Source organism: Littorina saxatilis, linkage group LG2 (genome assembly GCF_037325665.1).
Source record: "Littorina saxatilis isolate snail1 linkage group LG2, US_GU_Lsax_2.0, whole genome shotgun sequence".
NCBI lineage: Eukaryota > Metazoa > Mollusca > Gastropoda > Littorinimorpha > Littorinidae > Littorina > Littorina saxatilis.
In genome coordinates this window covers 77,496,770-77,507,984 of record NC_090246.1, presented here as the reverse complement: position 1 = coordinate 77,507,984, position 11,215 = coordinate 77,496,770, and the positions used below count along the sequence as shown (strand labels likewise).

Below are 11,215 nucleotides of genomic sequence, written 5' to 3'. Positions count from 1 at the left end.
GCATGTCCGCTGGCACGAGGCTTTTCGCAGAGTTTGTCTTGAAGGCTTTTGGCATGCTACTAGTTTGGTAGCATGCTTAACATTCAATTCTTGACAATTGTCGTTTTCATCATTTCAATGCCAAATTCATGCATTAACAGAAACAATTCCAAGAAAACAGAAAAAAACATCATGGAAAAAAACTAACATCAGCAAATTCAACAGGTAACACAAAATTAAAGTTACAAAAATGTAACTGTCAACACACACACCTGAAAAACAAATTGTCATCATTATTAGAGACAGGGCTTCAAACTGGGTTTGGTCATGCAGATTTTCAGATGCAATGAAACTGTCTTACTTCAGCACTGTGTTACAAAACCAGCACGCATTATTCTCTCATAACCACACACAGACAACTGGACATGTTACATGCAAGGAGAATACAAGCTCTGAGTATGATGAACGAGTGTGCAAATGTCTCCATACAATATGAATAACGATGATGGCAGAATATATGGTGATAGATATGCAATAAGTTAGCTCAATGAATGTCAAATGGAAGGTGAAATATTGTACCTGTGATGGAATATGCATGGTTTGAAGAGAAGATAATGAATGATATGTTTTGTTAACCCGTCAACAGACATGAATGGTACGTATACACAATACAACCTACCTCTGAATACCACATTCCCAACAAAGGGGTGTGGCTATCACCTGGAATAGAAAAGTGGACGGAAATGGCAATGGAAACGTGAAAAGACTCAACAAGACACAGAAGAAGAGACTCAAGTCTTACGCTGAACATAGAGTTCTGCAGAGCACTCAGCAATGCCGGCCTGGTTCTTGGCACGGCAGGTGATCAGGCCCATGTCTTCTGGCAGAGCACTGAAGATTGTCAGAGTTGTCATGCTGTCTGTGGTCTCGATCTGCAGAAAGACAAACAAATATTGTAATTCAATCAAGTTGGCGTTTTAATGAAACAGATCCTCAGTGATTGGTCAGAATGCCCCAACTCATTAAAAATTACCGGTCATTAATTGTCGATAACCACTCGCTAAAAAAGCCATTAACCACCTGCTGGCGAGGCGCATTGATACAACCTCAAACAGTCTCGGTTAGCTTTGAGGGTCATTTTACAAGTAGGAAATATGAAGGCCAATGAAATACCGAGACCATAAGGTATGTGAAGTGATGACGTCGAATACGTGACGTAAATTGATGCATGAATTCTTCGGACTACGTCAGTTTGTTTGTTTGTTTGTTTGCTTAACGCCCAGCCGACCACGAAGGGATCGGACTACGTCAGTCAATTCCAAAGATCGCTTTTGTGATGAAAAGAATTTGTTTTTGAGTTTGCTGTCTAGAAACCCGTCAAAAAAGAAGGGAAAATGTATGTCTTCTTCTGCGTTCGTGGGCTGAAACTCCCACGTACACTCGTGTGTTTTTTTGCACGAGTGGAATTTTACGTGTATGACCGTTTTTTACCCCGCCATTTAGGCAGCCATACGCCGTTTTCGGAGGAGGAAAATGTATGTGAAAGAAAACAAACCAGGAGCAGAGTGATAAGATATGAATACAGAGACATATTTCTTGGGACTTGACCCTTGCAGGTAGGTGGACTGAAAGTAGTGTGTGAACAGAACAGAACCAATTCTGTCTGTTTACCATCGCAGGAAAGCAGGAAAGAGATCGTCGTCAGATTGAATTACAATAACATTAACATGCTTCCATTTGAAACTTCTCGGTCTTCATCGTGGATTGACACCCGACCATAGTTTAATTGAAGCCCTCCGTCGCTTCGCTCCGTCGGGCTTCAATTAGCCCACGATGACGACCTCGAAGTTTCAAATGGAAGCATGTTAATGTGTAATTGAAGTGTGAAAGCTTTGAGATTAACTGCGTTGCCTGGCAGGGGAAAATGTTTACCATCCTCGTTTCTACTGCATGCAATATCTATTCAGAGACTCTTATTTTTATCACAAACACAACAATTCAGTGTTTCATTATTGTTTGCTCATTGCCTCTGTTCTCCTTTTGGTACCTCCCTCTTTTTGCCCTCCATCTGTGCAACCATACGCTAAACTTTGCATTCCATAAGACACAAACTAATACACTGTAGAAAGAAAATCCTAAGAGCAATGCCACAAATATTGATCTCCATATTAATTGAATTTGAATCGTTCCTCTTTTTTTTTATCTCAGACAAATCAGGATATTCTGTGTTTCTGTGTCTGTCTGTGTGTTGCCTCTTTGTCGTCAGTCTGAGTCTGTGTCTGTTTGTCAGTCTGTGTCTGTCTGTTTGTCAGTCTGTGTCTGTCTGTGTGATTGTGTTCTCTTTTCTCTCACCTTGAGGTCCCTAGAGTCATGCAGCGTCTGGATGCCGTTGCGGATCCAGGTGATTTCAGGTGTGGGGTGGCCAGAGTACACAGCATCAAGTTTGGCTGGTGTTCCTTCTGGTACCATTGTGTTGGCCACAGGGCGAATGAAGCTTGGCGGCTGTGCTTGTGCCATCAGCTGCACAGGTTCTGGTTCGCTCTCCACACCTGTTTAGATCAGACCGAGAGCTTGTTACACAAAGCCAGTGAGTGGCATACTGCTGATCAGATGCATCAAGCACAAAAGAAAAGAGAAGAAATGGCTACCTACACAGTGGAACTTACCATTTAAGACCCCCCCCCCCCCCCCCTCTTATTTTCCCTGATTTTAACTTAATCAAATCTTTTCAGACTTTGCTTTTTCAGCTTTTCTGTTTTTATAACGTCTGTAAATGCACCTTCATTGTGAGACTCCCTGCTTCTTTCTCAGGACTTTGTATAGGTCTTAAAATGTGGGTTCTCAGATTTGTCTAGTTCTTAAAAGTGGCCATTGTTCTCTGTTTCTCTCTTCTGACCAGAAAAACTGAAAAATAGAATTACAAAGTTTTAACTTTCTGTGTTTTTTATGAGAGTCCAGTGAACTGTATAAGGCATATACTGTGTTTGAACTGGGACAATAACTGACCGTGCACTTTGAGGAAGGTAATGCAGGCCACTTCCCCGGCCTTGTTGCGAGCGACACACTTGTAGGTGCCCGTGTCTTCGGGGAAGGCCTCCATGATGGACAGAGTGTGCAGACCCTCAGTGGTGGACGACATCTGGAAGTACTTGGACGGCTTGACCAGTTGGTTGTTGCGGTACCAAGTAACCACCGGAGCTGAAAGAGAGATGACGAGAATTGATTATGAATGTTAAAGATCTTTTGTTGCTGTTTTAAAGCTGACGAATGAGAGCTTTCTGTAAATCATAAATAAATAAATCACACACATGCATGCATGCATGCTCACGCACATGCACACACACACACACACACACGCACACACGCACACGCACACACACACACACTGTATTTACAGCTCTGAGAAAACCATCCTTTTTCTCACAATTTTTCAGCCTTTTTGTTGCGTGTTTTAATTGCTTTGTTTTGACTCTTTCATTATGTCCATCCGTACAATCAGTTCAACTTCAAATACACTCGGTATTCCCTGCGACCCACAGAGACAGCCAAATGACTGTCACACTGTCTAACTTGTCCACACTTACGTGGTTTTCCAGTGATGACGCAGGTGAACTTGACAGGTTCTCCCTCTTCCACCTCCATAGTGCGGGGCTCTTCTACCACTCTGGGTGCCTGTACCTTGCTATCCAACTCAGAAAGTTGAGGTTGGAACTCCATTGGCTGGGTGGGGACTGAAAGAAAGCAAATTCCACAGTTAGTTACTGGGTAAAAAACAAAGTTCACAGTCCTTCGTTCATTTCAATGGAGGATGAAAGCCGTTTCTTTATTCCAATGCTCCTCATTCTCTCAAATGCCAGGAGACTGGTTCCACATAACTCTCACTTACTGTTGTTGTCTATATTGAAAGGGCTTACTTCCCTTTGTTTCTTAGATCTAGTAGATGTTAGGTGTTGAACGCTCCGTCACCTGCTCTGGAAGGCTTCTGAGCTGGGTTGCTTCAGACCCAACACTGACAGTATATAAGTACACTGCTGCTTAACCTGAATTGGAAAGCAGTCTTCTCCCTCAAGATGACAAAATTGAGGAAGTGGCCTCCAGGCGATCACGAAAATCCGTCGCGATATTACCTTGAATGGTTGAAAACGACGTTAAACACCAAATAAAGAAAGAAAGATCACGAAAATGTTTAGTTATGCAGGCCAGTAAAGCCTGGTTAGTTATTGATACTTTCCATTATTTGTCTGTCTTTCCACTATGAAGACAATTGGGGTGATAATTACTTGTGAATGTGTTGTTCCAGTACCTTACCATTTTTGTTTTTTGATACTTTTCATTGCTATTGTTTGAAAACGACGTTAAACACCAAATAAAGAAAGAAAGAAAATTGCTACTGTTTTATTTTCATTGATCCGTTTTATGTCTTCAAAGAGTTAACTAGCAGCTATAATTATCACCCTCAATTTTTTTTTATCATTTAAAGCCATTTCTTTTAGATAACCAGCAAGGTAACAAAGGCCTTTTCTTTCAGAAACGTGACCAACATTTAAAAAAAGCAGAAAAGACCCAAAGCAAAAGCACTCACTTTCCACATCCAGCCGGGCAGTGCAGGTGGACTTGCCAACACTGTTGATGGCCACACAGGCATACTGGCCAGCATCGTCTGGGCGGACCTCATAGATCACCAGCGTGTGGTTCTCCGCTTCATCAATGAACTTCCATCTGGGACTGTCACGCAGTTGAACGCCATCCTGCAGAGCAGAGAGTGACGGTTGTGAACACTTTTACATAAACAACAACAAAAGCTAACACATACTCCAAAAGCCTGAAGTGAACCTGTGCTGTGCTTAGTACCATTCACAGGCCCACATTTGCAAATGAGCCACAAACGTGTTCATAGTATATATCCACTCAACAGATGTTCAAATGTTAAAGATTTCTATAGCTCCTTAACACCAATTAGTTTGTCAATTTTCCTTTCGCATAGGTTTTTGCAAAATGAAGACTTCATCTCAAAGTCCACAAAACTTGCATGAATCTTTGGAAATAACAAGACAAGCCAGAACATGCCACATGACTGCAAAAAGCAGAAGCATCCCACCTTTTCCCAATGGACCTTGGGTGGGGGGTTGCCCACCACCTGACAATCAAATGTGGCAGGTTCTCCCTGGGTGGCGCAGTTGTCTCTCATCAGGTTGTGGAATTCTGGGGATGTCTCACGCTCTGGTGCTTCTGCCTCTGCAAAACGTTAGAAATGGTTTTAGCATGAACGCCAAACAGTGGGGATAGCTGCAAACTTTACAACCAGCTCTTGCAGGTACTACGATGGAACCCCCCTTTCAAGGCCCCCCCCCCCCCCCCCCCCATAGCGTTTGTACATTTACCCCCATTTTAAGAGTCCCTCTCTTAAACAGATCTGATTTTCTCAGATCTTTGGAGGCCTTAAAAGGGGGTTCCACTGTAGTTGCTTGTATGAAACTGAGTTGTTAAAATTTACGAAAGTTCACTCATCAAAAGGATATTGATAAACAGATCATGCTGCTTAAAGCAGCTTCAAATGTGAAGGCACTAAAATCAAACAAAAAAGTAAACACTACAATGCCAAAACCTTTCAAATCAGTGCTATTTATTTTTTGTTACTTAAAACTTTTACTTTTCAAGGTGAAGAAGACAACAGGAATGAAATTTATGACATACAAATTAAAATTGTTCAAGCAACAATAAAAAAAAAAATTCAAATAGTAGAGGAAGCAAATCCAACTAACCGACAACAGTGAGCTTGGCCTTGCATTGAACCTGGCCAAACTTGTTGTATGCCTTGACGGAGAACATGCCCGAGTCTTCCAAAAATACTTCAGGTATGTGCAGGGTGCTTGTAGTTGCAGTTGTCGAAATCTGAAACATCAGCAGACACTCTCTTAGCTGCTGTCATTTGAACCTATGTTACACTGAATAAGCTAGCTAAAACACAACGCACCAACACACACACATGCACACTCGCTCGTTCCCGCTCACACACACACACACACACACACACACACACACATTAATATGTAAATCGCCGTGAGCTCTTGTGAGAAACGGCGATTAATAAATGTCCATTATTATTATTATTACACACACACACACACAAACACACATACACACACACACACACACACTCTCACTCACTCGCTCGCATGCACATGCAGGCACTCATACACCCACACACACTATCTCACAGGAAATATTCACTGAAATTAAATTGTCTTCTTCCAAAGATACATCACAAATAAATCACTTTCATACACTAGCAAACACGGACTTGAAATATCATCTGCCTTCTTAATATATTTACACACACAAAAGCGACAACATCTGCAAAAGAATTATAGAGTACCAGAAAACAGCCTACACAACAGTTTGCTAAGACCTGAAAACACACCTGGAAGTCCCTTGACGGTTGGATCTCAAAGTTGTCCCTGTACCATGAAATGATGGGTGGAGGAGACCCTGTGTAATGAACTTCCAACCTGAAAAAAATGCACACACACAAATCCACAGTCATTCATTTTTGTAGATAAATGTAAAACAATTCAAAGTGGACACAACTGGTTCTACATACATGGCAGGTACAGGTAAGCCGATAATAAGCTTTAAAGTTCAAATAAAATCTGTTGCAAGCAGAATACTGGCATTCAAAACAACATTTCCCAGGAAATAATAATCACATGTTGCATTGTGACTTAAATCCACAGATAGATAATAACTGCCATAACCATGTTGCAGATTCAAAGCAGTAAGAATCCAAGACATAAAAAACATTGTGTCAAAACTTTCTACTTTAACAAAAGAAAAGAACTCTCAGAATAAACTAGATGACAAGACCTTTATATTGGAGTTGAGAAGCACTCAGTAAAAAGCTCTGTTTATTTGTGATTTTTTTAATGATTATTTTTGTAAGGCGCTTAGAACTATGTAAAAATTTCCGCAATATAAATACCCTTATCATTATTATCATAAAACTCCTCACAAGACTTTTCCCCTTGAGCAAGGAACTGATGAGAAAAGCAAGGCAACTCACGTGACACCACTGCCCTCAGGAACCCGGACAGGTCTGAGTGGCTTGGTGAACACCGGGGGTTGGCCTCTCTCCAGGGTGATCTGTTGCTCAGCGACCTTGGACGTGTCCTCTGTGGGCTTGGCCGTATCCAAGGTCACCTGTTTGACGTAGACGGGCTGAGCAGCCAGGCTGGGCTCTGTGTGACGCAGCTGGGAGTGGACGCTGATGTACTGACGCTCGGTGGTCACGACTTCTTCGTCCCTGGTCTCCTTGACTCTGGTCACCACTCCTCTCTCCAGCTGTCTCAGCTCGAACTCGGTGGCCTTGGGCTTCTTGAGGGCTTTCTCCAGCTCTACGCTGCGCAGCTCCACCTTGCGGCGGCGCTCCAGTTCGATCTCCATGTCAGCTGCAACCATATGTTCGTAACCATGGGATTCACATCTCCTTGAACGTAACACAAACATCATCAACTAAACAACAACTCCACCTTGCGTCATGAACATCAAAACAGACATAAAACGTATTCAACTAACACCCATAAAAACACAATGCCTTGATGGCAGGGTAGATAATGGGTCTCCGTGTCAAAGTTAACTCATGAAATTTGAGTGTGCATGGGGGCTGTAGCCGACAAACACAGAAAAACAAGAAGAAAAAGAAATCTACCAAACAAGTACATTCTCGAAGAGAAAGCATCATCTAAAGAACTTTGCTGTCATAGGACAAAACTCCTGAAGCTGAAGATTTTTGAGTCAATGCATGACAAAAAACTACAGCAGGGATTTTAATAACATAATACCTTAAAGGCTCTAGAACTTGAAAGAAAAATGTACCTCTTGGAGCCTGCCGAAGGCGAGCACGCCAGTCCTCTCTGGGGAGGACAAGAAGCGAAGTGCTGCATTCAGCTTCACCCTCAGGGTTCTTGGCAACCACTCGGATCTGTCCGGCGTCGTACTCACGTACACGAGGGATCTCCATGTGGTGCATCATGCCGTCGTAAGTGAGCTTGAAGCGAGTGCTCTGCAGGAGGAAACCGGACAAAGTTTTTAAAGTCAGTACAGTGGAACCCCCCTTTTAAGACACCCCCCCAATTTAAGACTTCCTCCATTTTAAGACCTTGCTTTTTCAGATGTTCTGTTCATAACCTCTGTAAATTTATCCCCATTTTAAGACTCCCTCCTTTTTAAGACCCCATTTCTCAGATTTTTGGAGGTCTTAAAAGGGGGGTTCCACTGTAGTCATTTTGTCTGAGGTAGGCAATACTTTTGCCCTGGTATTAGCCTCTGTAATACTGCATCATAGATACTGTACTTTGGGAAGTGTCGAATTGTTTGACGACCACTGGCCTACAGGCAAATTTGACCACTTAAATTTCTTCCATAACCCACAAATGATTTTGACATTAGATTACTTCCACTCAAAAATATGTCTCTTCCTCACAAGTATATACCGTTCAATTTCTAAAACTTTGAAAAACGGAATTCAACACTGCTTTTCTAAACTCGGCTATTAAAGGGGCACAGATGACTATCCTATTGCTATTTTCAGTTGAAAAACTTACTCTAACCTTCTGACACAGCCCTTTATAAAAAACGGTTAAAAAAAAATCTTCAACTGAACCAGCTGTCAAAACTTGGAATTTTTGGGGTCAAATTTAACTCCTCTGAAGACAGAGTACTGCTACCTATGTTTGGCTGGGTGATTGAAAACGGTTGTACATGTAATTTACCGATTTGAATGGAAGAGGCACATACCTTCTCTTTTGAGGCACGTACCTTCTCTGTACCAGGTGACCCTGTGAGTGTTAAGCGCATGTACACTCAACAACAGCAGCAACTCTGCCACTACCCTGCACCCTGTGTTGATGTTCGCTTCTCACATGCGGATACTTACACTGACAATGAGGCTGCCATTGATCCACCAGCTGACGCGGGGACGGGGGTAGCCTCCCACCTTCACAAGGAACTTGGCTGGTTCACCTTCACCGGTCTCAAACGGTTCGGGTTTCAGGTCGAACACAGGTGGTGTTCGTGTCTGTGGTTCTTCAATGTGATGCTCGTCCAGAACCATTTGACTGTTGAAGAAGGACAAATGTATTGGTCACTTTCACAATATTCTGAATCAGAGAATCAGGTAAATATGCAGACAAAATGAATACACGGCAGCAAGTTCTCCCTTGACAAAGTCCACAAGGCAACCGAAATTCATTTCCCAAATCAGAAATCAGTTTACATACACCAAATAGCTTCAACACTACTTCTTCATCTTGCAATTTTGTCTTGCCTCTAACTGTTTTTTCTTGGGCTGTGCTGTTTTACAACACCAAACAGAGAACAAAAGCAAAAATGACACCTGATCTTTACCTGAATTTTGCTTTATTTTAGTTCCATCTTGAACTATCAGCAATTTGCTTTCATTCATTGTTGTCCTTTTAATTGTTCCAATATTTTGCTTTAATTTACTGTTTTTGCTTTCCCCCCGTCTTGTTCTTCTATTACACAAAACAGCGGGAATCTTACCTGCGCCAATGTTCCTCCATTTCTATGAGGCGGTCGGCACCATCTCCTGGCAGCTGAGTTTCCATGATGATGCTTTGCGAAGCTAAAGACAAAAACATATGATATTTAAACATAACCAAAACTAAAATCAAAATATAGAAAAAATACTGGAATCACAAAGCAAATAGACCTTCTCCAACAGCATGATGGAAAATATATGCATTCAGTCACATATAGAATCAATAAAATCCTATCACAGGCTGACATTTTATGATACATTGATAGACACTTAATACTGCCAAAAATCTGAGAAAATCAGGCTGTAAGAGATGGGGAGTCTAAGAATAGTGGTACGTTTTCAAATTTTATGGACAGAAAATCTCAGATTTGTGCCAGTTTTAAGAGGAGTATCCCCAACGTATTGCAGAACATCCTACAACCATTCTCACCTCTACACACGACGGTGGCGGAGGATGTGTCCTCGCCATAGTTGTTGGTTGCGCGGCAGGTGTAAACACCGGAGTCCTCTGAGTTGACCCAATGGATATCAAGGCTGACGAAGCCAAAGTCATAGGCAGGCATGTAGCGAGTGCCTGGAAACAAGTGAGAATTGTTTGTTGAAGATTTACTACTTCAGACGTCTGTGCTGATCTTTATTTTTTTTAATAGGTTGAGAAGGAACTTGTTGCTCTTCACTAGAGGGCTGGTTGTTTCCATACAAGAATTAAAACGTTCTTTGGAAACACAACACAACACACACATACATACGTGCACTCAAACACACACATGAACAAACACACGCGCACTCACATGCGCACACACACATGCACAAACACAATTTCTCTCTCTCTCATCCACACTCTGTCTATCTGTCTCCCTCTGTCTGTCTGTCTCACTTTCACACACTTGTACGCAATCTCTCTCTCTCTCTATCTCTCTCTCACACACACACACACACACACACACACACACACACACACACACACTAACCGTAATGCAGAGGCTCTCCATCTCTGAACCATTCCACCTTCATGGTGGGGTCACCCAGAGGAATCAACTTGCACTCAAAGTGTACAGGGTCATTCTCCTTCAGGGTCAACAGATCCTTGATCTGCGTCTTGAACTTTGGAGGTCGGTTTTTGGTTTTGTCGTACAGATCTTCCGGTGGGGGTGCTTCGCCCTCGCGCCGGATGTACTCTTGCACAGCAGATTCATAGTCGAATCCCTCCCTGGAAAGAATTGAAGAAAACTTTGCTTAAAGCCTGATATTAATTGGCCTGAGTCGCCTTCACAAAGTCGACTTTACGAAGATCGCAGCACAAAGTTTTGGCACTGAATTATCAGTAACAAGATTTTACAAAGACTTGAAGAAGTCAACTTCGGGCACAATGAAGGAAGGCCTTTAACTCTCTGAGATTAATATGTAGTTTAGTGTTACCATTGATGTATATTTTCCTGCTAACAAGGACAGAATAGATGGAATCAGACTTTGAAAGTAAATACATAACCTTCAAAAGTCGGTTGATTACTTTACTGCAAAGCAATTTCTCCTCATTTAGAATTTAATTGTAATAAGAAATTACTCAAGAAAAAATGAAGAAACAAAACGTGTCAAAAACATCCAACATGTCTAGCATGCAACACTAGAATCAAGGCTGAAAAAGACCAAATCAAAATAATGATTTACTTTCATATGAAA

General features: G+C 42.0%; 1 protein-coding gene across 1 annotated transcript in view; it reads right to left on the bottom strand.

Annotated features, from left to right (window-relative positions):
• The window catches only part of LOC138959774 (titin-like), a 533,368-nt gene that overhangs the window by 387,927 nt on the left and 134,226 nt on the right, over positions 1–11,215 (bottom strand). The window contains exons 88-101 of the mRNA XM_070331384.1: positions 10,507–10,745; positions 9,966–10,109; positions 9,538–9,619; positions 8,912–9,092; positions 7,852–8,038; positions 7,040–7,424; positions 6,401–6,488; positions 5,742–5,871; positions 5,078–5,214; positions 4,562–4,727; positions 3,564–3,710; positions 2,986–3,177; positions 2,332–2,528; positions 782–911 (exon numbers count right to left, since the gene is read on the bottom strand). Of these exons, the coding sequence (XP_070187485.1) occupies positions 782–911; positions 2,332–2,528; positions 2,986–3,177; positions 3,564–3,710; positions 4,562–4,727; positions 5,078–5,214; positions 5,742–5,871; positions 6,401–6,488; positions 7,040–7,424; positions 7,852–8,038; positions 8,912–9,092; positions 9,538–9,619; positions 9,966–10,109; positions 10,507–10,745 (2,405 nt within the window). The remainder of the gene's footprint in view (positions 1–781; positions 912–2,331; positions 2,529–2,985; positions 3,178–3,563; positions 3,711–4,561; positions 4,728–5,077; positions 5,215–5,741; positions 5,872–6,400; positions 6,489–7,039; positions 7,425–7,851; positions 8,039–8,911; positions 9,093–9,537; positions 9,620–9,965; positions 10,110–10,506; positions 10,746–11,215) is intronic.